The sequence below is a fragment of the Somniosus microcephalus genome, chromosome 9 (assembly GCF_052327205.1).
Source record: "Somniosus microcephalus isolate GS21.2 chromosome 9, FLI_Smic_1.0, whole genome shotgun sequence".
NCBI classification, from domain to species: Eukaryota; Metazoa; Chordata; class Chondrichthyes; order Squaliformes; family Somniosidae; genus Somniosus; species Somniosus microcephalus.
This window is the reverse complement of record NC_140995.1, coordinates 241080006-241107071: the sequence shown is the minus strand read 5'-3', so window position 1 is coordinate 241107071 and position 27066 is coordinate 241080006. Positions and strand designations below refer to the sequence as shown.

General features: G+C 48.5%; 1 protein-coding gene across 5 annotated transcripts; it reads left to right on the top strand.

Moving 5' to 3' along the window:
- The first annotated feature begins 61 nt into the window (after window positions 1–61).
- Window positions 62–25032, top strand: LOC147113161 (uncharacterized). 5 transcript variants are annotated; one of them, XM_085998059.1, is made up of 3 exons: window positions 62–4039; window positions 4199–15195; window positions 22323–25032. In XM_085998059.1, exon 2 carries the CDS (start codon window positions 4391–4393, stop codon window positions 5528–5530), a length of 1140 nt encoding a protein of 379 aa, XP_085854185.1. In that variant the 5' UTR covers window positions 62–4039; window positions 4199–4390; the 3' UTR covers window positions 5531–15195; window positions 22323–25032. The 5 variants fall into 5 exon arrangements, with proteins under 5 accessions (XP_085854185.1, XP_085854187.1, XP_085854184.1 ...); XM_085998061.1 differs by having other exon boundaries at window positions 62–12604; window positions 15147–15195; window positions 23630–25032; XM_085998058.1 differs by having other exon boundaries at window positions 62–12604; window positions 15147–15195.
- The last annotated feature ends 2034 nt before the right edge of the window (window positions 25033–27066 follow it).

Here is a 27066-nt window from a genome sequence, read left to right as displayed (position 1 = left end):
TCAGTACCCTGTCCCTGCCTTCTCCCCATATCCCTTGATCCCTTTAGCCTCAAGAAATATATCCAACTCTTTCTTGAATATATTTAATGAACTGGCCTCCACTGCCCTCTGTGGCAGAGAATTCCACAGGTTCACCACTCTCTGGGTGAAGAAATTCCTCCTCATTTCAGTCCTAAATGGCTTACCCCTTATCCTTAGACTATGACCCCTGGTTCTGGACTCCCCGGCCATCAGAAACATCCTTCCTGCATCTAGTCTGTCCAGGCCTGACAGAATTTTATAGGTTTCGATGAGATCCCCTCTCAATCTTCTAAACTCCAGTGAGTATAAGCCCAATCGACACAATCTCTTCTCATACGTCATTCCTGCCATCCCAGGTATCAGCCTGGTGAATCTTCGCTGCACTCCCTCCATGGCAAGAACGTCCTTCCTCAGGTAAGGTGACCAAAACTGCACACAATACTCAAGGTGCGGTCTCACCAAGGCCCTGTACAACTGTAGCAAGACATCCTTGTTCTTGTACTCGAACCCTCTTGCTACGAAGGCCAACATACCATTTGCCGCCTTAACCGCCTGCTGCACCTGCATGCTTACCTTCAGCGACTGGTGCACAATAACACCCAGGTCTCTTTGCACTTCCCCTTCTCCCAATCTATTGCCATTCAAATAACAATCTGCCTTCCTGTTTTTGCCACCAGAGTGGATAACCTCACATTTATCCACATTATAGTGCATTTGCCATGTTTCTGCCCAATCACCCAACCTGTCCAAATCGTACTGGAGTTTCACGACATCCTCCTCACAGCTTACCCTCCCACCCAGCTTTGTGTCGTCTGCAAATTTGGAGATATTACATCCAATTCCCTCGTCCAGATCATTAATATATATTGTGAACAGCTGGGGTCTTAGGACCGATCCTTGCGGTACCCCACTAGTCACTGCCTGCCACTCGGAAAACGACCCGTTTATTCCAACTCTTTGTTTTCTGTCCGCCAACCAGTTCTCTATCCCAGTCAATACCTTGCCCCCAATCCCATGTGCCTTAATTTTGCACGCTAATCTCTTATGCGGGACCTTATCGAAAGCCTTCTGAAAGTCCAAATACACCACATCCACTGGTTCTCCCTTATCTATTTTGCCAGTTACATCCTCAAAAAATTCCAGTGGATTAGTCAAGCATGATTTACCTTTTGTAAATCCATGTTGACTTTGTCCAATCCTGTCACTGCTTTCCAAGTGCTCTGCTATTACATCTTTTATAATAGACTCTTGCATTTTCCCCACTACCGATGTCAGGCTTACCGGTCTATAATTCCCTGCTTTTTCTCTACCACCTTTTTTGAATAGTGGGGTAACATTAGCTACCCTCCAATCCATGGGTACTGTTTCAGAGTCTATCGAGTTCTGGAAGATGACCAGCAATGCATCTACTATCTCTAGGGCCACTTCCTTAAGTACCTTGGGATGTAGACCATCAGGCCCTGGGGATTTATTGGCCTTCAGTCCCATCAATTTTCCTAACACCATTTCCCTACAAATACTGATTTCTTTCAGTTCCTCCCTTTCATCAGACCCTATGTTCCCCGGCATCTCTGGGAGGTTATTTGTGTCCTCCTTTGTGAAGACAGAACCAAAGTATGTATTTAGTTGGTCTGCCATTTCCTTGTTTCCCATTTTAAATTCCCCTGATTCTGACTGTAAGGGACCTACGCTTGACTTCACCAATCTTTTTCTCTTCACATATCTATAAAAGCTTTTAGTCAGTTTTTATGTTCCCTGCTAGCTTACTCTCATATTCTATTTTCCCTTTCTTAATTAATCCCTTTGTCCTCCTTTGTTGACTCCAAAACTGCTCCCAATCCTCAGGGTTATTGCTTTTTCTTGCCGATTTATATTTTCCTCTCCTTGGATCTTATGCTATCCCTAATTTCCCTTGTTAGCCACGGTTGAGTCACCTTTTTTGTTTTATTTTTGTACCAAACTGGGATGAACAAATTCTGTAGCTCATCCATTTGGTCTTTGAATGTTTGCCATTGCCTATCCACCGTCAACCCTTTGAGTGCCATTCCCCAATCAATCCTACCCAACTCGCTCCTCAGACCATCGTAGTTTCCTTTATTTAAATTCAGGACCCTAGTCTCTGAGTCAACTACTTCATTCTCCATCTTAATGAAGAATTCGATCATATTATGATCGCTCCAACCCAAGGGGCCTCGTACAACAAGATTGCTAATTAATCCTTTCTCGTTACATAATACCCAGTCTAAGATGGCCTGATCTCTGGTTGGTTCCTCGACATATTGGTCCAGGAAACCATCCTGTAAACACTCCAGGAATTGCTCCTCCACAGTATTGTTACTAATTTGGTTGGCCCAATCTATATGTAGATTAAAGTCACCCATGATGACTGCTGTGCCCTTATTGCACGCTTCTTTAATTTCCCTTTTAATGCCATCCCCAACCTCTGCATTACTGTTTGAAGGTCTATATACCACTCCCACTAATGTTTTTTTCCCCTTAGTATTTCTCAATTCTACCCATACAGATTTCACCTCATCAGAGCTAATATCCTTCATTACAATTGTATTAATCCCTTCTTTAACCAATAATGCTACCCCACCTCCCTTTCCTTTTTGCCTATCTTTCCTGAATATCGAATACCCCTGGATGTTGAGTTCCCAGTCTTGGCCATCCTTGAGCCAGGTTTCCGTAATCCCAACCAAATCATACTCGTTTACCTCTATTTGCGCAGCCAATTCATCCACCTTATTACAAATGCTCCTCGCATTAACGCATAAAGGCCTAGAAATTGGGTATAGACCCGCTTGAGGCGTTAGAACTGGCGCTGCGCAAAGTTTATCGCCAGACGAAACTTATCGCTGCCTGGCGAGATATTGGGTTGCATCGCCCCCAAAGGGGATTGAGGCGCGAACTCAGACATTGCACGGGGCTCCTAAGGCGCAAAAGTTCAGGCGCTACCCAATATCGGCGCGGACGGGCGCAGCACAGGTGATCTCAATTACCGGAAACCACGAGACTTCCAGGCGCCGGCCGGCTCTTAAAGGGGTGGATCAGTCAGCCTGAGCTGCCACACTCAACGCCCTGTAGGCCTCAGAATCGGCGCGTGCCCTTCTCTGGCGCAGGAAACTTGTTCAGGATGGAGAAGGTGAGACAGAGAGCAGAGCGCTTCAGCACTGAGGCTCTGGACCATTTGGTGTCTGCAGTTGAGCGCCGTCGAGATGTTCTGTATCCTGACAATGGCAAGAGGCCGAATCAAAAGGCTTACCGGCGATCTTGGAGGGAGGTTTCTCTGAGGGTCAACTCCAGCAGAATGGCGACCAGGACCCCTGTTCAGTGCAGGAAGAAATTCAACGACCTCACTCGGGTCGTTAGGGTGAGTGTTGGTTATGCAAACTTCTGATTCCCTCCATCTGCACCTGACTTCGAGAACCCTGTTGCCATGATGCCCCAATGGCCATTTGTCAGCAAGCACCCATGGCCCTTTCTGGGCACACACATGGACATTTCACTCAAGGCCACATGGAAGGGCCCTTGCACCATGGGGGGCATGAGATGATCTCTCAAGGCCTCATGTAAGGGCTCTTGCACCATGGGGGGCATGCGATGATCTCTCAAGGCCTCGTGTAAGGGCTCTTGCACCATGGGGGGCATGCGATGATCTCTCAAGGCCTCATGTAAGGGCTCTTGCACCATGGGGGGCATGAGATGATCTCTCAAGGCCTCGTGTAAGGGCTCTTGCACCATGGGGGGCATGAGATGATCTCTCAAGGCATCATGTAAGGGCTCTTGCACCATGGGGGGCATGAGATGATCTCTCAAGGCATCATGTTACAGAACTTCCCCTTCTTTCCCCTGCAGTCCGAGCTGGCGGCGAGGCGAAAGGAGCAGACTCGAACCGGTGGCGGGCCTCCACAAGTCATCACTCTGACGGATCTCGAGAGAGTGCACCAGATTCTTGGAGGACGTCTGTCTGGTCCTGTTACCACTGCAGCTGCCGACCCCATTTCCGACAGCGAGGGTAAGGCTTTTTCCTTTTTCAGCTGTTTCCTTCCACTTGGTCCCCCCGCCAGCATGCTTCCTCAGTGTGCAGCCATGTCAGAGCCTTGCCGCAATCTGGCATGCCTTTCCGCCAACCTGTCCTTTTGCTAAAGCCACTCTTCCACCTCCCTGCTTTCAGATGATGCATCACCAACTCGGACTCAACGCCCTGAAGCTGCCAGTGCCAGGCCTCCGGAGGCGAGGATCAGGAGGAAGCCGGACCATCCGTTCCAATCTCAGGGGAGCATACACATCTACAGACTGGGGATAGTAGTTCCCTGGAGGGGAGGGGGGTGGCTCTGAGGATCAGCCAGTTGCTGGAACAAGCGGCATGCAGCAACGCAAGGCGGGTAGGCAAGTTCGGCCACCGTCTCCCCAGAGGGCAAGGCAGGTAGTGATGACTGCTGCACAGAGTGCAGAGGAGGTGCATCGCCTGGCTGAAATGAGCACCCAGGCCCGGCTCAGGCACACTGAGCTGATGGCTGCAGTGGGGAGGATGCCTCCGTCAATAGATACACTGGCAAAGAGTGTGTTGGACTTCGGGGCAACAATGGACAGGACTCTCCAGGGCTTCAGGGCAACAATGGACAGGACTCTCCAGGGCTTCGGGGCAACAATGGAGAGGACTGTCCAGGGCCTCGGGCCAACAATGGAGAGGACTCTCGAGGGCTTCGGGGCAACAATGGAGAGGACTGTCCAGGGCTTCGGGCCAACAATGGAGAGGACTGTCCAGGGCTTTGAGGCCGCTATGGAAAGGACTGTTCAGGGCTTCGGACAATCCCTGGAAAGGTCTGTCCAGGGCTTGTCCGAGGCAGTGGAGCGGTCGGCACCGGCCTTGTCCGAAGCAATGGAAAGAACTGTCCAGGGCTTCTCCGAAGCACTGGCACCTGGCTCACAGGTCCTCACTGCTGCCACGCAGTCACTTGCCGGCCGCGTCCACACCCAGATTGAGGCAACGCGAACTCTCATTGCAGCCACCCTATCTGCATCAGCTAGGATCACCCCGGGCCCTTCCAGTCCCATACAAGGCCAGGAATCAGTGGAGCATGCGATTGTGGCAGATGAGCCGAGCCGGTTCCATCAGAGAGCCAGTGTGTCGTCCGACCATGGTGCAGGTGTCCTCTCTCGGCAGGTGACCATTGCACATGCCAGCGCTGGTACGTCTGCAGTGCAGCTGCCACCACCTGCAGGGAACACTGCTTCCAGCCATGCTCAGATCAAGCATCCTGCGTCCGCACCCTCCAAGCCCAGAGGTCGGCCAGGCCGTCCCTCAGGGGCTTCTGCGCGTCCACACAGTCAGCAGGCGTCCCCCAGCCTTCACCCCGCCACTGGGGTTCAATTACGTAGGAGCAGCAGGGAGGGAAGGGGCCGTCCGCGAAAGAGAAGTCGTTCTCCATCAAGGGGCCAGCAGTGGAGGGATGTGCTGAGACGTTTCCTTGGCCAAATTCAAGGACACCCTCACCTGTTGTAATTGTTGGAAATGGTTTGTTTAGTTTTGCGGCTTTGCCGAAGAGTTAACTGTTATTTTGTTAGTTATGGTTTCTGTTGACATGACGTTGTTTTGCTGTAATGAAAGACTTTTGTGACAATAAAGAGAAGTTTTAATGTGCTACGGTGCACGTGACTAATTACAGTGATGCTGGCCTTCAGAGGCTTTCAAACATCCAAAGTGCGCAGGAGTAAAGACACTCATCATTCCGCCAGAGGGGCCTCGAAACGAGTCCTCATGAACCCCTGACGGATGGCCCTTCCACTTTCAGGAGCCCTTCCATGTTCCTCTTCCTCCTCCTCCTCGACCGCCTGCTCTGCTGGTCGTTGAGGGACAGCTGGAATTGGCTGGGTGCGTCGAATCGCCAAGTTGTGGAGCATGCAGCAGACGACGACGATGTGACCCACTTGCTCCGGCGAGTACTGCAGGGCTCCCCCCCGAATGGTCAAGACATCGGAAACACTTTTTGAGCATACCAATAGTGTGCTCTACAATGTTCCTGGTCGCCTGATGGCTGCTGTTGAACAGCTCTTCTGCTGGGGTGGCGGACACCCGGAGTGGTGTGATCAGCCATGGGCAGTGAGGATAGCCCTTGTCCCCAATAAACCAGCCTCGTGGTCAAGCCGGCCCCTCAAAAAGGTAACAAACTGAGGTCTACCGCAGGATAAAGGCATCGTGGCTGCTCCCTGGGAATTGGGCGTTGACTGCCATGAGGATTTGGCGGCGGTCACAGACCAGCTGCACGTTGAGGGAGTGGAAGCCCTTGCGGCTGCGGAAGTCCTCAGGATTCTGGAATGGCGCCCTCAAAGCCATGTGTGTACAGTTAATCGCCCCCTGCACCATGGGGAAGTCCGCAATAGCAGCGAAGCCCTGCGCGTGCTCCGTCTGCTTCTCCAGGGTCAGAGGGAAGGTGATGAATTGACGCCTTCGCCTATAAAGGGCAGCTGTAACTTGCTGGATGCAACAGTGGACTGCAACCTGAGAGATATTCGCAATGTCCCCAATGGCTGACTGAAAGGATCCGTTGCCATAAAAATTGAGGGCAACAGTCAGTTTAACGGCCACCGACAGAGAGGTCCTGCACCGTAGACGCGGCTGCAGATCCTCAGCAAACAGGTGGCACAGCTCAGTAACAACGTCCCTCCCGATTCGGTGCCTTCGCACACACTGCTCCTCCGACATGTCAAGGTATGACACCTGCTGCCTAAAGACCCTCGCAGCATACCCTCGGATTGGCCGACCTCCATTGCCCCTCCTCCTTCTGGCCAATCCCGGCCCTCTCTCCCGCCGTCTCTGCCCCTAGTGTTCGGCCATGAGGCGGTCGCCCTCCAAAGCATCTCCCATTCCGATGCCAGTTGGTCAAAAGGCTGTTAGGTCTAGTGCTCCAACTGCTCCGGACAGGTTTGAAGGTCCCAAGTACTGTAATGCTAAATTCCAAAAACTGTGCTCCACAGTAGCTCACCAACTCTCTCCACCAACGATCGCAATGAACAGGCCAAGTGGCTGAAGCTTCTATACTAGAGCTGTCCCCTTTAAATAGCGCCCCCCGACTCCGAGAAGGGCCTGCTAACGCTCCTTCGAACTGTCACTAATAGCGCTAGGCGTAAAGGCTCCGGGCGCCACCCAATATCCGCTCAGGCGCCCCTAAAAGGCATTGCACACTGAAGTGACGTCATGATCTGCTTGCGCTCGCGGGCGCGCGCAAACACTTAGCGCAGGTGTTAAATGTATAGTCAATATGGGAGTTGTCGCTATCTTCATTGCGCCTGCCCCAACATTGGGTAACGCCCCAATTCTCGGTCTCTTTAGGCGCTAACCGCTGGCGCAAACAACCGAATTTCAAGGCCAAAGCCTTCAGGCTTGTTTTTTTAATGCTCTTACACCTATTAGAATTATTATTTACTGTGGCCACGTTTGATTTAAACCGTTGATTTCTCTGACTGCCACTTTTCTTTTTCTGCTTCCTATCTTTTGCTTTTATCCCTGTTTTCCTTTCCTCTGTCTCCTTGCTCAGGTTCCCAACCCCCTGCCATTTTAGTTTAAACCCCCCCGAACAGTGCTAGCAGACCTCCCCGCAAGGATATTTGTACCGCTCTGGTTCAGGTGCAACCCGTCCGACTTGTACAAGTCCCACCTTCCCCAGAAGCAGGCCCAGTGCTCCAGGAAACTAAAGCCCTCCCTCCTGCACCAACTCTTTAGCCACGCATTCATCTGAATTAAAGCAGTGGCGAGAAGATAAAGAGCGGCCCGAGAGCGGACCTGAATTAAAGCAGCGGCAGCGGCGAGAGGTTAAAGAGCAGCCCGAGAGCGGACCTGAATTAAAGCAGCGGCAGCGGCGAGAGGATAAAGAGCGGCCCGAGAGTGGAGCTGAATTAAAGCAGCGGCGAGAGGACAAAGAGCGGCCCGAGATTGGACCTGAATTAAAGCAGTGGCAACGGCGAGAGGATAAAGAGCGGCCCGAGAGTGGAGCTGAATTAAAGCAGCGGTGAGAGGTTAAAGAGCGACCCGAGATTGGACCTGAATTAAAGCAGCGGCAACGGCGAGAGGATAAAGAGCGGCCCGAGAGTGGAGCTGAATTAAAGCAGCGGCGAGAGGATAAAGAGCGGCCCGAGATTGGACCTGAATTAAAGCAGCGGCAACGGCGAGAGGATAAAGAGCGGCCCGAGATTGGACCTGAATTAAAGCAGCGGCAACGGCGAGAGGATAAAGAGCGGCCCGAGAGTGGAGCTGAATTAAAGCAGCGGCAACGGCGAGGGGATAAAGAGCGGCCCGAGAGCGGAGCTGAATTAAAGCAGCGGCAACGGCGAGAGGATAAAGAGCGGCCCGAGAGTGGAGCTGAATTAAAGCAGCGGCAACGGCGAGGGGATAAAGAGCGGCCCGAGAGCGGACCTGAATTAAAGCAGTGGTGAGAGGATGAAGAGCGGCCCGAGAGTGGAGCTGAATTAAAGCAGCGGTGAGAGGATAAAGAGCCGCCCGAGAGCGGACCTGAATTAAAGCAGCAGCAACGGCGAGAGGATAAAGAGTGGCCCGAGAGCGGACCTGAATTAAAGCAGCGGTGAGAGGATAAAGGGCGGCCCGAGAGCGGACCTGAATTAAAGCAGCGGTGAGAGGATAAAGGGCGGCCCGAGAGCGGACCTGAATTAAAGCAGCGGTGAGAGGATAAAGGGCGGCCCGAGAGCGGACCTGAATTAAAGTAGCGGCAGCGGCGAGAGGATAAAGAGTGGCCCGAGAGCGGACCTGAATTAAAGCAGCGGTGAGAGGATAAAGGGCGGCCCGAGAGCGGACCTGAATTAAAGCAGCGGTGAGAGGATAAAGGGCGGCCCGAGAGCGGACCTGAATTAAAGCAGCGGTGAGAGGATAAAGGGCGGCCCGAGAGCGGACCTGAATTAAAGTAGCGGCAGCGGCGAGAGGATAAAGAGCGACCCGAGAGCGGACCTGAATTAAAGCAGCGGCAACAGCGAGAGGATAAAGAGCAGCCCGAGAGTGGAGCTGAATTAAAGCAGCGGCGAGAGGATAAAGAGCAGCCCGAGAGCGGAGCTGAATTAAAGCAGCGGCGAGAGGATAAAGAGCGGCCCGAGAGCGGACCTGAATTAAAGCAGTGGTAGCGGCGAGAGGATAAAGAGCGGCCCGAGAGCGGACCTGAATTAAAGCAGCGGCAGCGGCAAGAGGATAAAGAGCGGCCCGAGAGCGGACCTGAATTAAAGCAGTGGCGAGAGGATAAAGAATGACCCGAGAGCGGAGCTGAATTAAAGCAGCGGCAGCCGCGAGAGGATAAAGAGCGGCCCGAGAGCGGAGGTGAATTAAAGCAGTGGCGAGAGGATAAAGAGCAGCACGAGAGCGGACCTGTATTAAAGCAGCGGCGAGAGGATAAAGAGCAGCCCGAGACTGGAGCTGAATTAAAGCAGCGGCGAGAGGATAAAGAGCGGCCCGAGAGCGGAGCTGAATTAAAGCAGCGGCGAGAGGATAAAGAGCGGCCCGAGAGTGGAGCTGAATTAAAGCAGCAGCAGCGGCGAGAGGATAAAGAGCGGCCCGAGAGCGGAGCTGAATTAAAGCAGCGGCGAGAGGATAAAGAGCGGCCCGAGAGTGGAGCTGAATTAAAGCAGCGGCAGCGGCGAGAGGATAAAGAGCGGCCCGAGAGCGGACCTGAATTAAAGCAGCGGCGAGAGGATAAAGAGCGGCCCGAGAGCGGACCTGAATTAAAGCAGCGGCGAGAGGATAAAGAATGACCCGAGAGCGGAGCTGAATTAAAGCAGCGGCAGCCGCGAGAGGATAAAGAGCGGCCCGAGAGCGGAGGTGAATTAAAGCAGTGGCGAGAGGATAAAGAGCAGCGAGAGGATAAAGAGCAGCACGAGAGCGGACCTGTATTAAAGCAGCGGCGAGAGGATAAAGTGCAGCCCGAGAGCGGATCTGAATTAAAGCAGCAGCAGCGGCGAGAGGATAAAGAGCGGCCCGAGAGTGGAGCTGAATTAAAGCAGCAGCAGCGGCGAGAGGATAAAGAGCGGCCCGAGAGTGGAGCTGAATTAAAGCAGCAGCAGCGGCGAGAGGATAAAGAGCGGCCCGAGAGCGGAGCTGAATTAAAGCAGCAGCAGCGGCGAGAGGATAAAGAGCGGCCCGAGAGTGGAGCTGAATTAAAGCAGCGGCGAGAGGATAAAGAGCAGCCCGAGAGCGGAGCTGAATTAAAGCAGTGGTAGCGGCGAGAGGATAAAGAGCGGCCCGAGAGTGGACCTGAATTAAAGCAGTGGTAGCGGCAAGAGGATAAAGAGCGGCCCGAGAGCGGACCTGAATTAAAGCAGCGGCGAGAGGATAAAGAGCGGCCCGAGAGCAGAGCTGAATTAAAGCAGCGGCGAGAGGATAAAGAGCGGCCCGAGAGCAGAGCTGAATTAAAGCAGCGGCGAGAGGATAAAGAGCGGCCCGAGAGTGGAGCTGAATTAAAGCAGCGGCAGCGGCGAGAGGATAAAGAGCGGCCCGAGAGCGGACCTGAATTAAAGCAGCGGCAAGAGGATAAAGAGTGGCCCGAGAGCGGACCTGAATTAAAGCAGTGGCGAGAGGATAAAGAATGACCCGAGAGCGGAGCTGAATTAAAGCAGCGGCAGCCGCGAGAGGATAAAGAGTGGCCCGAGAGCGGAGCTGAATTAAAGCAGCGGCAGCCGCGAGAGGATAAAGAGCGGCCCGAGAGCGGAGGTGAATTAAAGCAGTGGCGAGAGGATAAAGAGCAGCACGAGAGCGGACCTGTATTAAAGCAGCGGCGAGAGGATAAAGAGCAGCCCGAGAGTGGAGCTGAATTAAAGCAGCAGCAGCGGCGAGAGGATAAAGAGCGGCCCGAGAGCGGAGCTGAATTAAAGCAGCGGCGAGAGGATAAAGAGTGGCCCGAGAGTGGAGCTGAATTAAAGCAGCGGCGAGAGGATAAAGAGCGACCCGAGAGCGGAGCTGAATTAAAGCAGCGGCAGCGGCGAGAGGATAAAGAGCGGCCCGAGAGCGGACCTGAATTAAAGCAGCGGCGAGAGGATAAAGAGCGGCCCGAGAGTGGAGATTAATTAAAGCAGTGGTAGCGGCGAGAGGATAAAGAGCGGCCCGAGAGCGGACCTGAATTAAAGTAGCGGCAGCGGCGAGAGGATAAAGAGTGGCCCGAGAGCGGACCTGAATTAAAGCAGCGGCAACAGCGAGAGGATAAAGAGCAGCCCGAGAGCGGACCTGAATTAAAGCAGCGGCGAGAGGATAAAGAGCGGCCCGAGAGCGGACCTGAATTAAAGCAGTGGTAGCGGCGAGAGGATAAAGAGCGGCCCGAGAGCGGACCTGAATTAAAGCAGTGGTAGCGGCGAGGGGATAAAGAGCGGCCCGAGAGCAGAGCTGAATTAAAGCAGCGGCGAGAGGATAAAGAGCGGCCCGAGAGCGGAGCTGAATTAAAGCAGCAGCGAGAGGATAAAGAGCGGCCCAAGAGCGGACCTGAATTAAAGCAACGGCGAGAGGATAAAGAGCGGCCCGAGAGCGGACCTGAATTAAAGCAGCGGCGAGAGGATAAAGAGCGGCCCGAGAGCGGCCCTGATTTAAAGCAGCGGCGAGAGGATAAAGAGCGGCCCGAGAGCGGAGCTGAATTAAAGCAGTGGCGAGAGGATAAAGAGCAGCGAGAGGATAAAGAGCAGCACGAGAGCGGACCTGTATTAAAGCAGCGGCGAGAGGATAAAGAGCCGCCCGAGAGCGGACCTGTATTAAAGCAGCGGCGAGAGGATAAAGAGCAGCCCGAGAGCGGATCTGAATTAAAGCAGCGGCGAGAGGATAAAGAGCGGCCCGAGAGCGGACCTGAATTAAAGCAGCGGCGAGGGGATAAAGAGCGGCTCGAGAGCGGAGCTGAATTAAAGCAGTGGTAGCGGCGAGAGGATAAAGAGCGGCCCGAGAGTGGAGACTAATTAAAGCAGTGGCAGCGGCGAGAGGATAAAGGGCAGCCTGAGAGCGGACCTGAATTAAAGCAGTGGCGGTGGCGAGAGGATAAAGAGCGGCCCGAGAGCGGAGCGGAATTAAAGCAGCGGCGGCGGCGAGAGGATAAAGAGCGGCCCGAGAGTGGAGCTGAATTAAAGCAGTGGCGGCGGCGAGGGGATAAAGAGCGGCCCGAGAGCGGACCTGAATTAAAGCAGTGGCGGCGGCGAGGGGATAAAGAGCGGCCCGAGAGCGGACCTGAATTAAAGCAGCAGCAGCGGGGAGAGGATAAAGAGCGGCCCGAGAGCGGACCTGAATTAAAGCAGCGGCAGCGGCGAGAGGATAAAGAGCGGCCCCAGAGCGGACCTGAATTAAAGCAGCGGCAGCGGCGAGAGGATAAAGAGCGGCCCGAGAGCAGAGCTGAATTAAAGCAGCGGCGAGAGGATAAAGAGCGGCCCAAGAGCGGACCTGAATTAAAGCAGCGGCGAGAGGATAAAAAGCGGCCCGAGAGTGGACCTGAATTAAAGCAGAGGCAGCGGTGAGAGGATAAAGAGCGACCCGAGAGCGGACCTGAATTAAAGCAGCGGCAGCGGCGAGGCTCCAATTGGAAAAACAACATCAAAGAGTGAAGTCACAGGAGAGCAGGTAGGTGATTGGTTGGTGTGTATTACAGCTCTTTTTTGCTCTCAAGTTAGGGAAGGTTAAATTAAGAGCTGTGAAACTGTAACTTGCTAGTACTTATTAAATTAATAACTTAAACTAAATAAAATAATCCAAAAATAAACCTAAAATACTGATTGAATAAAATCTTTAACTAATTAATTAATAAATAAAACAAGGTTAAAGATGGCAGGGCAGGTGGAGTGTCGTAACTGCAGCATGTGGGAGTCTGGAGAGCATCGCGATCCCGAGCAACCACATCTGCAGCAAGTGTCTGCAACTCGAGGGACTTTGGCTCAGAATTGTTGAGCTGGAGTACGAGCTGCAGACATTGCGATGCATCAGGGAGGGGGAGAGTTACCTGGACACTTTGTTCCAGGAGGCAGTCACACCCTTTAGGTTAAGTAGAACTTTAGAGTTAGTCAGTGGTGAGGGACAAGAGGGTGTGACTGCGAGTCAGGAAGGTATGGGGACCCAGGATGTAGTGATGGAGGAGCCTCAGCCCTGGACCTTCTCCAACAGGTACGAGGTACTTTCTACCTGTATGGATGAGGAAAAGGACTGCAGGGAGGATGGGCAAACTGACCACGGCACTGTGGTACAGAGGGCCATTCAAGTGCGGGGAGTAGGAAGGAATGTGGTAGTAGTAGGGGACAGTGTAGTCAATGGGATAGATACTGTTCTCTGCAGCCGTGAAAGAGAGTCCCGAAGGCTGGTGCCAGGGTTAAGGATATCTCCTCGTGGCTGGAGAAGAACTTGGAGTGGGAGGAGGAGGATCCAGTTGTCGTGGTCCATGTAGGAACCAACAACATAGATAGAACTAAGAATGAGGTTCTGCTGAGGGAGTTTGAGGAGCTAGGGTCTAAATTAATAAACAAAACCACAAGGGTAATAATCTCTGAATTACTACCTGAGCGCCACACAGCTTGGCATAGGGTCAAGCAGATCAGAGAGTTAAATGCGTGGCTCAAAGAGTGGTGTGGAAAAAAGGGGTTTCAATTCATGGGGCACTGGCACCAGTACTGGGGAAAGAGGCAGCTGTTCCATTGGGACGGGCTCCACTTAAACCGAGCTGGGACCAGCGTCCTGGCGAATTAAATAACTAGGGCTGTAAACTTTAAAAAAAAAAAGGGGGGGAGGGGTCAGGTGAGGGGAAATTTAGAAATTAAATAGAAAGGTCAAGGCAATAGAGCAGTGTAATGATTTGGGTAAAAATAAGCAGAGTGTGACAGGAAGGGACAGAGAGTTTAATGGTAGCAGTGCAGCAGAGAATAAGGTCCAAGCAGGGAATAATGGTAAAAAAATTAAATTAAAGGCTCTTTATCTGAATGCAAGAAGCATTCGTAACAAGATAGACGAACTAGTGGCACAAATAGAGATAAATGGGTTTGATCTAATAGCCATTACAGAGACATGGTTGCAAGGTGGCCAAGGTTGGGAACTAATTGTTCCAGGGTACTTGACATTTCAAAAAGACAGGCAGAATGGAAAAGGAGGGGGAGTAGCCCTGATAAAGGATCTCGGCTCGGAAGATCAGGAAGTAGAATCAGTATGGGTGGGGATAAGGAATAACAAGGGGCAGAAAACACTGGTAGGAGTGGTATATAGGCCCCCCCTAACAGTAGCAATACCATTGGACAGAATATTAATCAAAAAATAGTAGGAGCTTGCAACAAAGGTAATGCAATAATCTTGGGGGACTTTAACCTTCATATAGACTGGACAAATCAAATAGGCAAAGGTAGTCTGGAGGAAGAGTTCATGGAATGCATTCGGGACAGTTTCCTAGAACAATGTGTCATGGAACCAACCAGGGAACAGGCTATTTTATTGAGTAATGAGACAGGGTTAATTAGCAATCTCATCGTAAAAGATCCTCTGGGGGTAGAATGATCATAATAGGATAGAATTTTACATTCTTTTTGGAGTGACTTGCCGAAATCCGAAACTAGGGTCTTAACCTTAAATAAAGCCAATTACATAGGTATGAGGGGCGAGTTGGCTAAAGTAGATTGGAAAAATAGATTAAAAGGTATGGCGGTAGATAAGTAGTAGCTAGCATTTAAAGAAATATTTCATAATTCTCAACAAAAATACATTCCATTGAGAAACAAAAACTCCACGGGAAAAGTGATCCAACCGTAGCTAACTAAAGAAGTTAAGGATAGCATTAGATTGAAAGAAGAAGCTTATAATGTTGCAAAGGATCTGGGCTCGGAAGATCAGGAAGTAGAATCAGTATGGGTGGGGATAAGGAATAACAAGGGGCAGAAAACACTGAGGAGTGAGAGAATTTCAGTAACCAGCAAAGGTTGACCAAAAAATTGATAAAAAGGGAAAAAATAGAATGAGAGAAAACTAGCAAGAAATATAAAAGCAGATAGCAAGAGTTTTTACATGTATGTAAAAAGGAAAAGAGTAGCAAAAGTAAACATTGGTCTCTTAGAGGCTGAGACAGGAGAAATTATTATGGGGCATAAGGAAATGGCAGAAACGTTAAACAAATATTTTGTATCTGTTTTCACAGAAGACACAAAGTATACCAAAAATGGTGGGGAACCAGGGGTCTAATGAGGGTGAGCAACTTAACGTAATTAATATAAGTAGAGAAAAAGTACTAGAGAAACTCATGGGACTAAAAGCCGGCAAATGCCCTGGACCTGACGGGCTACATCCTAGGGTTCTAAAAGAGGTGGCTGAAGAGACAGTGGATGCATTGGTTTTGATCTTCCAAAATTCCCTGGATTCTGAAATGGTCCCAACAGATTGGAAGGTCACAAATGTAACACCGCTATTCAAGAAAGGAGGGAGAGAAAAAACACAGAACTACAGGCCAGTTAGCCTGACATCAGTCATCAGGAAAATGCTAGAATCCATTGTTAAGGAAGTGGTATCAGGGCACTTAGAAAATCATAACATGATTAGGCAGAGTCAACATGGTTTTATGAAAGGAAAATGGTGTTTGACAAATTAGATTTTTTTGAGGATGTAACTAGCAGGGTAGATAAAGGTAAACCAGTGGATGTAGTAAATTTGGATTTCCAAAAGGCATTCGATAAGGTGCCACATAAAAGATTATTACACAAGATTAGGGCTCATGGGGTTGGGGGTAATATAGTAGCATGGATAGAGGATTGGTTAACAGACAGAAAACAGAGAGTAGGGATAAACAGATCTTTTTCAGGTTGGCAGGCTGTAACTAGTGGGGTGCCGCAAGGATCAGTGTTGGGGCCTCAGCTATTTACAATCTATATTGACGACCTAGATGAAGGGACCGAGTGTAATGTATCCAAGTTTGCTGATGATACAATGCTAGGTGGGACAGTAAGCTGTGAGGAGAACACAAAGAGCCTGCAAAGGGATATAGATAGACTAAGTGAGTGGGCAGTAAGGTGGCAGATGGAGTATAATGTCGGGAAATGTGAGGTTATTCACTTTGGTAGGAAGAATAGAAAAACATAATATTTTTTTAAATGGTGAGAAACTTTCAAATGTTGGTGTTCAGAGAGATTTGGGTGTCCTCGTGCAAGAAACACAAAGCTAGCATCCAGGTACAGCAAGCAATAAGGAAGGCAAATGACACGAGCATAAGAGGAAGGAAGTCTTTCTACAATTGTACAGGGCCTTGGTGAGACCACACCTGGAGTACTGTGTACAGTTTTGGTCTCCTTATCTAAGGAAGGATATACTTGCCTTGAGGGCGGTGCAACAAAGGTTCACTAGATTGATTCCTGGGATGAGAGGGCTGTCCTATGATGAGAGATTGTGTAGAATGGGCCTATACTCTCTGAAGTTTAGAAGAATGAGGCGCGATCTCATTGAAACATACAAGATTCTGAAGGGGAGTGACCGGGTAGATGCTGAGAGGCTGTTTCCCCTGGCTGGAGTGTGTAGAACTAGGGGGCATAGTCTCGGGATAAGGGGTAGGCCATTTAAGACTGAGATGAGGAGGAATTTCTTCACTCAGGGTTGTGAATCTTTGGAATTCTCTGCCCCAGAGGGCTGTGAATGCTGAGCCTTTGGGTATATTCAAGGCTGAGATAGATAGATTTTTGGACTCTAGGGGAATCAAGGGATATGGAGATCGGGCAGGAAAGTGGAGTTGAGGTCGATGATCAGTCATGATCTTATTTGAATGGCGGAGCAGGCTCGAGGGGCCGTATGGCCTACTCCTGCTCTTACTTATGTTCTCACACTTCTCCAGATTGAATTCCATTTGCCACTGTTCTGCCCACCTGACTAGTCCGATGATATCTTCCTGCAGTCTGCAACCAGCTGCCGCCTTCATGATCAACCACACGGACAATTTTTGTATCATCTGCAAACTTCTTAATCATACTTCCTACATTCAAGTCCAAATCATTGATATATACCACAGAAAGCAGAGGACCCAGTACTGAGCCCTGCAGAACCCCACAGGAAACAGCCTTCCAGTCACACAAACACCCTTCGACCGTTACCTTTTGTTTCCTGCCTCTGAGCCAATTTTGGATCCAACTTGCCACTTTGTTTTGGATCCCATGGGCTTTTACTTTCGTGACCAGTTTGCCATGCAGGACCTTATCAAAAGCCTTGCTAAAATCCATATAGACTACATCAAATGCACTACCCTCATTGACCCTCCGTGTTGCCTCCTCAAAAAATTCAATTAAGTTAGTTAGACACGACCTTCCCTTGACAAATCCATGCTGAGTGTCCCAGATTAATCCGTGTCTTTTTAAATGAAGATTTATCCTGTCCCTCAGAATGTTTTCCAATAATTTTTCCACCACTGAGGTTAGGCTGACTGGCCTATAATTACTCGGTCTATCCCTTCCTCCCTTTTTAAACAACGGTACCATGTTAGCAGTCCTCTGGCACCACACCTGTAACCAGAGAGGATTGGAAAATGATGGTCAGAGCCTCTGCGATTTCATCTTTTACTTCTCTTAACAGTCTGGGATACATTTCATCCGGGCCTGGGGATTTATCCACTTTCAAATATGCTAAACCCCTCAATACTTCCTCTTTCGCTATGTTTATTTCATCTAATATTTCACACTCCTCCCTGATTGCAATGTCTGCATCGTCCCTCTCTTTTGTGAAAACAGACGCAAAGTATTCATTAAGAACCATACCCATGTCAGGTTATCTTTATAGTCCCTAATAGGCCCTACTCTTACTTTAGTTATCCTCTTGCTCTTAATGTATTTATAAAACATCTTTGGGTTTTCCTTGCCAATATTTTTTCATGCCCTCTCTTTGCTTTCCTAATTTCCTTTTTAATTTCACCCCTGCACTTTCTATACACCTCTAAGCTTTCCGCAGTATTGAGTCTTCGGTATCTGTCATAAGCTTCCCTTTTTTTCTTTATCCTACCCTGTTTGCCCCTCGACATCCAGGGAGCTCTAGATTTGTTAGTCACACCCTTTTTCTTTAAGGGAACATACTTGTTCTGAACCCTCGCTATCTCCTCCTTGAATGCCTCCCACTGCTCTGACACTGATTTACCTTCAAGTTTCTGTCTCCAGTCCACTTTGGCTAAATCACATCTCAGCTTAGTAAAATTAGCTTTTCCCCAATTGAGAACTTTTATTCCTGGTCTGTCCTTGTCCTTTTCCATAACTACCCTAAATCTAACTGAATTATGATCACTACCACCAATATGCTCTCCCAGTGATGCCCTTTCCACCTGCCCAGCTTCATTCCCTAAAACTAGGTCCAGAACCACCCCCTCTCTTGTTGGGCTTGCTACGTACTGGCTAAATAAGTTCTCCTGAATGCATTTTAAGAATTCTGCTCCCTCTATACCTTTCATACTAATTTTATCCCAGTTAATATTAGGGAAGTTGAAATCCCCTACTATTACTGCCCTATTTTTGCACGTCTCAGAAATTTGCCTACATATTTGCTCTTCTATCCCCCTCTGACTGTTTGGGGGTCTATAGTACACTCAGCAGTGTGATTGGCCCTTTTTTGTTTTTTAGTTCAACCCATATGGCCTTATTGGATGATCCTTCTAAGATATCCTCCCTCCTCACAGCTGTAATTGATGTTTTAATCAATATTGCGACACCCCCTCCTTTTTGTATCCCTCTCTATCTCGTCTGAAAATCCTGTAACCAGGTATGTTGAGCTGCCATTCCTGCCCTTCTTTCAGCCATGTCTCAGTAATGGCTATAATATCAGACTCCCACGTGTCTATCTGTGCCCTCAGCTCATCTGCTTTATTCACTAGACTCCGTGCGTTGAAGTATATAACATTAAGCACTGCTGAGGTCCCTTGTTATCTATTTTCTAGCCTTTGTTTCCTCTGCCTTCCAAACTCGCTAATTTTCTGCCTTCCATTTCCAGCTTTGCTTCTCTCCTTCTGAACCCACTCTCAGGTTCCCATCCCCCTGCCAAGCTAGTTTACCTCCCCAACAGCTCTAGCAAACCCCACTGCAAGGATATTAGTCCCAGTCCTGTTGAGGTGCAACCCGTCCGGCTTGTACAGGACCCACCTCCCCCAGAAACAGTCCCAATGCCTCAGGAATCTAAAGCCCTCCCTCCTGCACCATTTCTTCAGCCACGCATTCATCTGCTCTATCTCTATTTCTGTTTCAGTTTCTGTACTCACCAGCACGTGGCACCGGGAGTAATCCAGAAATTACTACCTTTGAAGCCCTGCTTTTTAATCTCTTTCCTAGCTCCCTAAAATCTGCCTGCAGGACTTCATCCCTCTTTCTACATATGTCGTTGGGACCGATGTGGAGCACGACCTCTGGCTGCTCACTCTCCCCCCTCAATGTCCTGCCACCAGGGAGGCAACATACCATCCTGCAGTCACGTCTGTGGCCGCAGAAACGCCCGTCTATTCCCCTATCTAATCCCCTACCACTATTGCTCTTCCGCTCTTCTTCCTCCCCACCTGTGCCATGGTGCCGTGGACTTGGCTCTGGCTGCACTCCCCAGAGGAACCATCGCCCTCACCAGTATCCAGAACTGAATAATGGTTAGCGAGCAAGATGCACTCAGGTGACTCCTGCACTACCTGCCTGGTGGTCCTCCTGTCTGGCGGTCACCCATTCCCTCTCTGCCTGCACATTCTTAAGCTGTGGAGTGTTTACTTCCATAACAACGATCACAGCACTCCAAAAGCCATTCATTTTGTGAAATGCTTTCAAATATTTTGGCAACATGATGAGGTGCTACTGAAGTGCAAGTAATTTTACTCAAATCACAGGGTGCGATTATGTGTTGAGCACACATCCACCCAAATCGCACTGATTGCCCCATCTCCAACCTCCCTTTCCTCTCCTAAGTCCTTGAACGTGTTGTCGTCTCCCAAATCCGTGCCCATCTTTCCCGCAATTCCATTGGACTGCCGGACTCGACATTGAGTTCAACAATTTCAGATAATAACCCCTGCCCCCATTTTTCATGCTGTATGATTTTTGCCACTCCCATTTGCAACATTTTATCTTTCCTGCCTTACAGAAGTACAGGATGTTCATCAATTCCTTCCTCCCCTCCTAACCACCCCCACCCGGCCCCCCCCCAATCTCTGCACCTGCTTAATATCTGTTACATCTCCAGCTTTTTCCAGTTCTGATGAAGGGTCCCAGACCTGAAACGTTAACTCTGTTTCTCTCTCCACGGATGCTGCCTGGCCTGCTGAGTATTTCCAGCATTTTCTGTTGTTACTCCCTCTCCCTAACATCTGTCTGAGGCTGAACCAAACTGTTCGCAACCTTGGTGTCATATTTGACCCTAAAATGAGCTTCCGACCACATATCCAAAGCATAATAAAGACCGCCTATTTCCACCTCCGTAACATCGCCCGTCAACGCCCCGCCTCAGCTCATCCGCTGCTGAAACCCTCATCCATGCCTTTGTTACCTCTAGACTTGACTATTCCAATGCACTCCTGGCTGGCCTCCCACGTTCTAACCTACGTAAACTTGAGGTCATCCAAAACACCCGTGTCCTAACTCGCACCAAGTCCTTCTGTTGCCTAGGCCCTAAGCTCGAATTCCCTCCCTAAACCTCTCTGCCTCTTTATCCTCCTTTCAGACGCTCCTTAAAACCTACCTCTGACCAAGCTTTTGGTCACCTGCCCTCATTTATCCTTACGTGGATCGGTGTCAAATTTTTTGTCTTAAAATACTCCTGTGCAGCGCCTTGGGACGTTTTACTACATTAAAGATGCTATTTAATTACAATTTGTTGTTGTTGATTCAACCAGGTCGACCATTGTTTCTACCCACATCCACCCTAATCATTCTGATTCAACCAGGTCGACCATTGTTTCTACCCACATCCACCCAAATCATTCTGATTCAACCAGGTCGACCATTGTTTCTACCCACATCCACCCAAATCATTCTGATTCAACCAGGTCGACCATTGTTTCGACCCACATCCACCCAAATCATTCTGATTCAACCAGGTCGACCATTGTTTCTACCCACATCCACCCAAATCATTCTGATTCAACCAGGTCGACCATTGTTTCGACCCACATCCACCCAAATCATTCTGATTCAACCAGGTCGACCATTGTTTCTACCCACATCCTAGTTATTTTTGTTTTATTTGTGTGTTGGTACTTCAGCACTTCCCTTGTACAGGAGGGAGTGATTTCCCTCCTTTATCCAGCAAGGGATTCAGGAGTTTTTCAAAAACAACTCTTTAATGCGAAAGATACCCAGCTTGATAATCTAATACAACTTGAGCACACGGGCACTTGCTGGCAGAATGTAGGAAAGACATTTCTGAAGGGGGCCAGCTCCACCATCAGTGAAGTATTGAGAATGGGCACCTGACCAGGCCTAGTTACATGTGTTCGGCTGTCCTGCACTATGGTCATCCCATTTACTTGAACCAATTTGGTGAGGAGGACGTTATTCTCAGCCTTGGAATGTATCTCAGTCCCATGGTTCAAGGCAGACCCTCCCACGTGGGTGGGTCAAGGCAGACCCTCCCACGTGGGTGGGTCAAGGCAGACCCTCCCACGTGGGTGGGTCAAGGCAGACCCTCCCACGTGGGTGGGTCAAGGCAGACCCTCCCACGTGGGTGGGTCAAGGCAGATCCTCCCACGTGGGTGGGTCAACTTTCAATGCAATTCTTGCAGAACCCGCTGTACAAAATCTGATCTTTATGTCAGTCTGGGTTGTCGCCCTTTTTGGCCAGTGTAAATACTGGTTTGAGGTGATGGGATTGCTTGTACACACTATTGGATGGGCTTTCCATACCTGGTTATTATTTTCACCTGATCATGTTTATGATAAAACCAAGAAGGGAGAATCTGTTTTTATATTTTTTTCTACTTTCCTTTTTGCAACTGTTGACTATCATTTGCTCTTTTGCCGTGTCAGCCATGGCTCAGTGGGTAGCACCCTCGCCACCAGTCAGAAGGTCGTGGGTTCAAGTCCCTCTCTAGAGCCTTCAGCACAAAATCTAGACTGACACTCCCAGTACAGTACTGAGGGAATGCTGCACTGTTGGACGTGTCGTCTTTTGGATGAGATGTTAAACCAAGCCCCCATCTACCCCCTCAAGTGGATGTAAAAGATCCTATGACACTACTTCGAAGAAGAGCAGGGGAGTTATCCCCAGTGTCCTGGCCAATATTTATCCCTCAATCAACATCACTGAACAGATTATCTGGTCATTATCACATTGCTGTTTGTGGGAGATTGTTGTGCACAAATTGGCTGCTGTGTTTCCTACATTACAATAGTGACAACATTTCAAAAGTACTTCATTGGCTGTAAAGCGCTTTGGGATGTCCTGATGTCATGAAAGGTGCTATAGAAATGTAAGTCTTTTTCTCCTATATTCTTAAATAATTGTCAACTTGTGTTGGTAGTGTTTTCTTAAGATGTGTTTACTCATTATTGTATTAGTGCTTTTGCATGACATCTTATGTAATGGATTATACCACACATTCTCTTACTGTATATAGTTTAACACAAAAACTTTAAAAGAAAACTCCATTCAAAAAGCTTACACTTTAAGGAAAGACTCCAGAAGATAAAAAAAACCAACTTGCCTTATATTAGTGTCTCTAATAGAGAAAAACACCCCAAGCTGGTTCATAGAGGCGCAAGGCAAAAAATAGACACCAGGCCAAAGGAGAAATTAGGATATACTTGAGTGAAGATCTCAAAACACACGCTCGAATGAGTCTGTCCAGTAGGCTCTGAGCTACTTGGGGCCAAAATTCAAATGAAAACCGAATAAAAGGAAATTATCCTTCATCTGCATATAACACACCCTGTATGAGCAAGGAAGAAATAAAGAAACTGGAGCCTTTGATTTCAACCAGCAAGAAAATTGATGTACTATTTCTCAGACACAGAACATTTGTGGAGAATCCTGAGGGCCATGTGAAAGATTCCACAGACTGAAATCTCTGCCCTCTTGACATAAAACAATTGCACTCTCAGGGCCTCCAATTAGCAACTGAAACCAGACTAATAACAAGCAAGTCTCTTACATCCCAGAAGAGCACATGCACTTCTGATCATCTTCTCAAATGTGGTGCCCCTCCTATGGCTGTCCTCTTGGATCTAGAGAAGGTTCAATTTCCTATATTTCTCCAAAAAGATTTAATGTAGGTCTTGTCTTATTCAGATTGCTTTCCAAGTCCTGCAATAGGCCATAGTTTTCATACTAGCTAGTTTATTTATCTTTTTAAATGGGATCTAGTTGAGGCTTCACTGTCTTGTTTCTCCCCTCATCTCTCTGCAGCCCTTGGAGTCACTGATACAGTATTGGAGCCTTCCATGCTATCTAGGCTGTTTCTGGGGAAAACACACAGTGCTCCTTATGAGAAACTGACAAGAATCTTGCAAACATGCACGTCTACATCCACATCCCCGCGTACAATATTTGAAATCGTGTCGGGGTACAAGATAAATGGGAGAAAACAGTCGGTATCCCTTCATCTAAAAATGCCGTCCTACTCAGGCTTCACACCTTCCATTTAAGTGACTCTAGATCTCGAGAATCTACCATGTCTAAATAAAACAACTTCTTCAACAGCACCTCCCAAACTCGCAACCTCTACCACCTAGAAGGACAAGGGCAGCAGGCACATGGGAACACGATCGGCTGCAAGTTCCCCGTCAAGTCACACACCATTCTGACTTGGAAATATATCACTGTTTCTTCATCGTTGCTGTGTCATAATCCTGGAACACCCTCCCTAACAGCACTGTGGGAGTACCTGCACCACACGGACTGCAGCGGTTCAAGATGGTGGCTCACCACCACCTTCTCAAGGCAATTAGGGATGGGCAATAAATGCTGGCCTTGCCAGTGACACCCACATCCCATGAATGAATTTTAAAAACCTCCACTTCTAGGAACAAGATAGCTTAAACCTCAGCAGCTGCAATGCTCAACTTGTCTCTACATGTTAAGATAGAAATCTGCACATTAATCGTTGAGTGAACTATCTATTTGATTATTCCACTGCATTGTAGCATTGTAATCCACTAGTGATGTCAGGGCTTGTGTCTGTCTTCCATGTGAATGGCAGGAACAGAAGAGCAACTGCCCCATCATCTCAATATTCTGTGGTAATCCAAAAAGCATCCAGGAATACTAACTCTTCAGCTTCACAAACTCCTGCCAACAGAACTCTCCCGTGTGACAGTGGTTGGGCTAGTTGGTGAAGTTCAGACCATCACGCTGCATAAGCCTCTTGTCAGGCTGTAGGAAATCTATAACTTGGGGTCCAGCAATAATACTCAAAGACTTTCTGCACTGCCAGTAACCACTGGGGTCAAATCTGTGACACATTACTTAAACTAACACCATGTCGTTATCCAAAAAAACAAGACCAGCATATTTAAGCCCTCTCTCAATTGTTGTGATAAGAAAGGAAGAGAGCAAAGGCCAATTCCAATAACGTAACTGATGTGAAGGGGACCTTGTTCATACCCACCTAGAACCCTTGGCGCCTAAGCGATGACTCGTTAACAAAGGCTTTTCAGACTGAGGAGGCAAGATTCCTTTCCCTTGGCACAATGCGTTTGCAGGCAACATAAGGGGAAAGAAAGTTGCACTCAAAGGCCCTTTGTGTACATTGAGAAAGATCGTGTCCCTGTCACCACATCATGACCCATACCTCAGAGTCACATATAACCGGCCAATTCGCGGCAAGACCGGCTCACCAACACTACGCAATGTAAAACGCTGGACAGGCTTCTCGGTCATTTCAGAAACTTTTATCTTGGGAATGAAATGTGCAATGAGCTTGGTATGGTGGCACTCCAAAAGATCATAGACACCGGTCTCCTAGCACACATGGTCCAGTATAGTAACCTCTATGTATATTGGCTTCCTTTTGTAAATCATTGCTGTGCTTTGTTTAACTTAATACGTTTTCCTGGTTGTAACAGTTTATATAATTTTTAATTAAATTATACAAAGATACTTAACCAATTTGGACGATGAATGGCTCGAGTCTTCTGTTAGAGATTAAGACTAAAGGCTGTGACCCTGGACTGATCTTTTCACCTGTTGTAGAAATACGTTCACCTTCTCGCGTTACTTCTGTCCCCAGTAGCACTGCGGTAGACCTGATACAAGTAACCCGTCCCATCCCCTTCTCCAAACGATGCCAGTTGTTGCTTGTTGAGGTGGAAAACATGTACCTAACAGTATCACAATTAATGGTGGGAAATATGGAGATGGCAAAAACACTGAATATTTTACATCAGTCTTTACAGTAGAAGACACTAAGAATATCCCAACACTGGACAAACAGCGGGCTAAAGCGGGGGGGGGGAGCTAAACACGATCAAAATCACTAAGGAAGTGGTACTCGGTAAAATAATGGGACTCCAGGCAGATAAATCACCTGGACCTGATGGCTTACAGCCTAGGGTCTTGAGGGAAGTGGCGGTAGGGATTGTGGATGCATTGGTGGTAATTTTCCAAAACTCCCTGGACTCGGCAAAGGTCCCGGCAGACTGGAAAACTGCTAATGTAACACCCTTATTTAAAAAGGGCAGTAGACAGAAGGCTGGAAACTATAGACCGGTTAGCCTAACATCTGTGGTAGGTAAAATTTTGGAGTCCATTATTAAGGAGACAGTAACAGGACATTTGGATAATCATAATTTAATAGGACAAAGTCAGCATGGTTTTATGAAGGGGAAGTCATGTTTGACAAATTTGCTGGAGTTCTTTGAGGAAGTAACGTATAGGGTGGATAAAGGGGAACCAGTGGACGTAGTGTATTTAGACTTCCAAAAGGCATTTGACAAGATGCCGCACAAGATTATTGCTTAAGATAAAAAATCACGGGATTGGGGGTAATATTCTGGCATGGATAGAGGATTGGCTATCTAACAGAAGGCAGAGAGTTGGGATAAATGGTTCATTCTCAGACTGGCAATCAGTAACTAGTGGTGTTCCGCAGGGGTCAGTGCTGGGTCCCCAACTTTTTACAATCTATATTAACGATTTGGAGGAGGGGACCGAGTGTAACATATCAAAGTTTGCAGATGATACTAAGATGGGAGGGAAAGGAGTGAGTGAGGAGGACATAAAAAACCTGCAAGGGGACATAGACAGGCTAAGTAAGTGGGCAGAGATTTGGCAGATGGAATACAATACTGGAAAGTGTGAGGTTATGCACTTTGGCAGGAAAAATCGTAGAGCAAGTTATTATCTTAATGGCAAGAAACTGGAAAGTACTGAAGTACAAAGGGATCTGGGGGTCCTGGTGCACGAAACTCAAAAGGTTAGTATGCAGGTGCAGCAAGTGATTAAGAAGGCCAATGGAATGTTGGCTTTCATTGCTGGGATAGAATATAAAAATAAGGAGGTATTGCTTCAGTTGTACAAGGTATTGGTGAGACCGCACCTGGAATACTGCGTACAGTTTTGGTGTCCATACTTAAGAAAGGACATACTTGCTCTCGAGTCAGTACAAAGAAGGTTCACTCGGTTAATCCCGGGGATGAGGGGATGGACATATGAGGAGAGGTTGAGTAGATTGGGACTCTACTCATTGGAGTTCAGAAGAATGAGAGGCGATCTTATTGAAACATATAAGATTGTGAAGGGGTCGGATCGGGTGGATGCGGGGAAGATGTTCCCGATGATGGGTGAAACTAGAACTAGGGGGCATAGTCTTAGAATAAGGGGCTGCTCTTTCAAAACTGAGATGAGGAGGAACTACTTCACTCAGAGGGTGGTGGGTCCATGGAATATGCTGCCCCAAAAAGCTGTAGAAGCTACATTATTACATAAATTTAAAACAGAAATAGACAGTTTCCTAGAAGTAAAGGGAATTAAGGGTTACGGGGAGCGGACAGGAATTTGGACATGAGTCTAGGTTCGGATCGGTCATGGCCCTGTGGGTAGCGGAGCGGGCCCAGGGGCCGTGTAGCCTGATCCTGCTCCTATTTCGTGTGTCTAATTCTGTTAGATTCAGGAGATGGTTCTGTGATAGTGGATTGGCG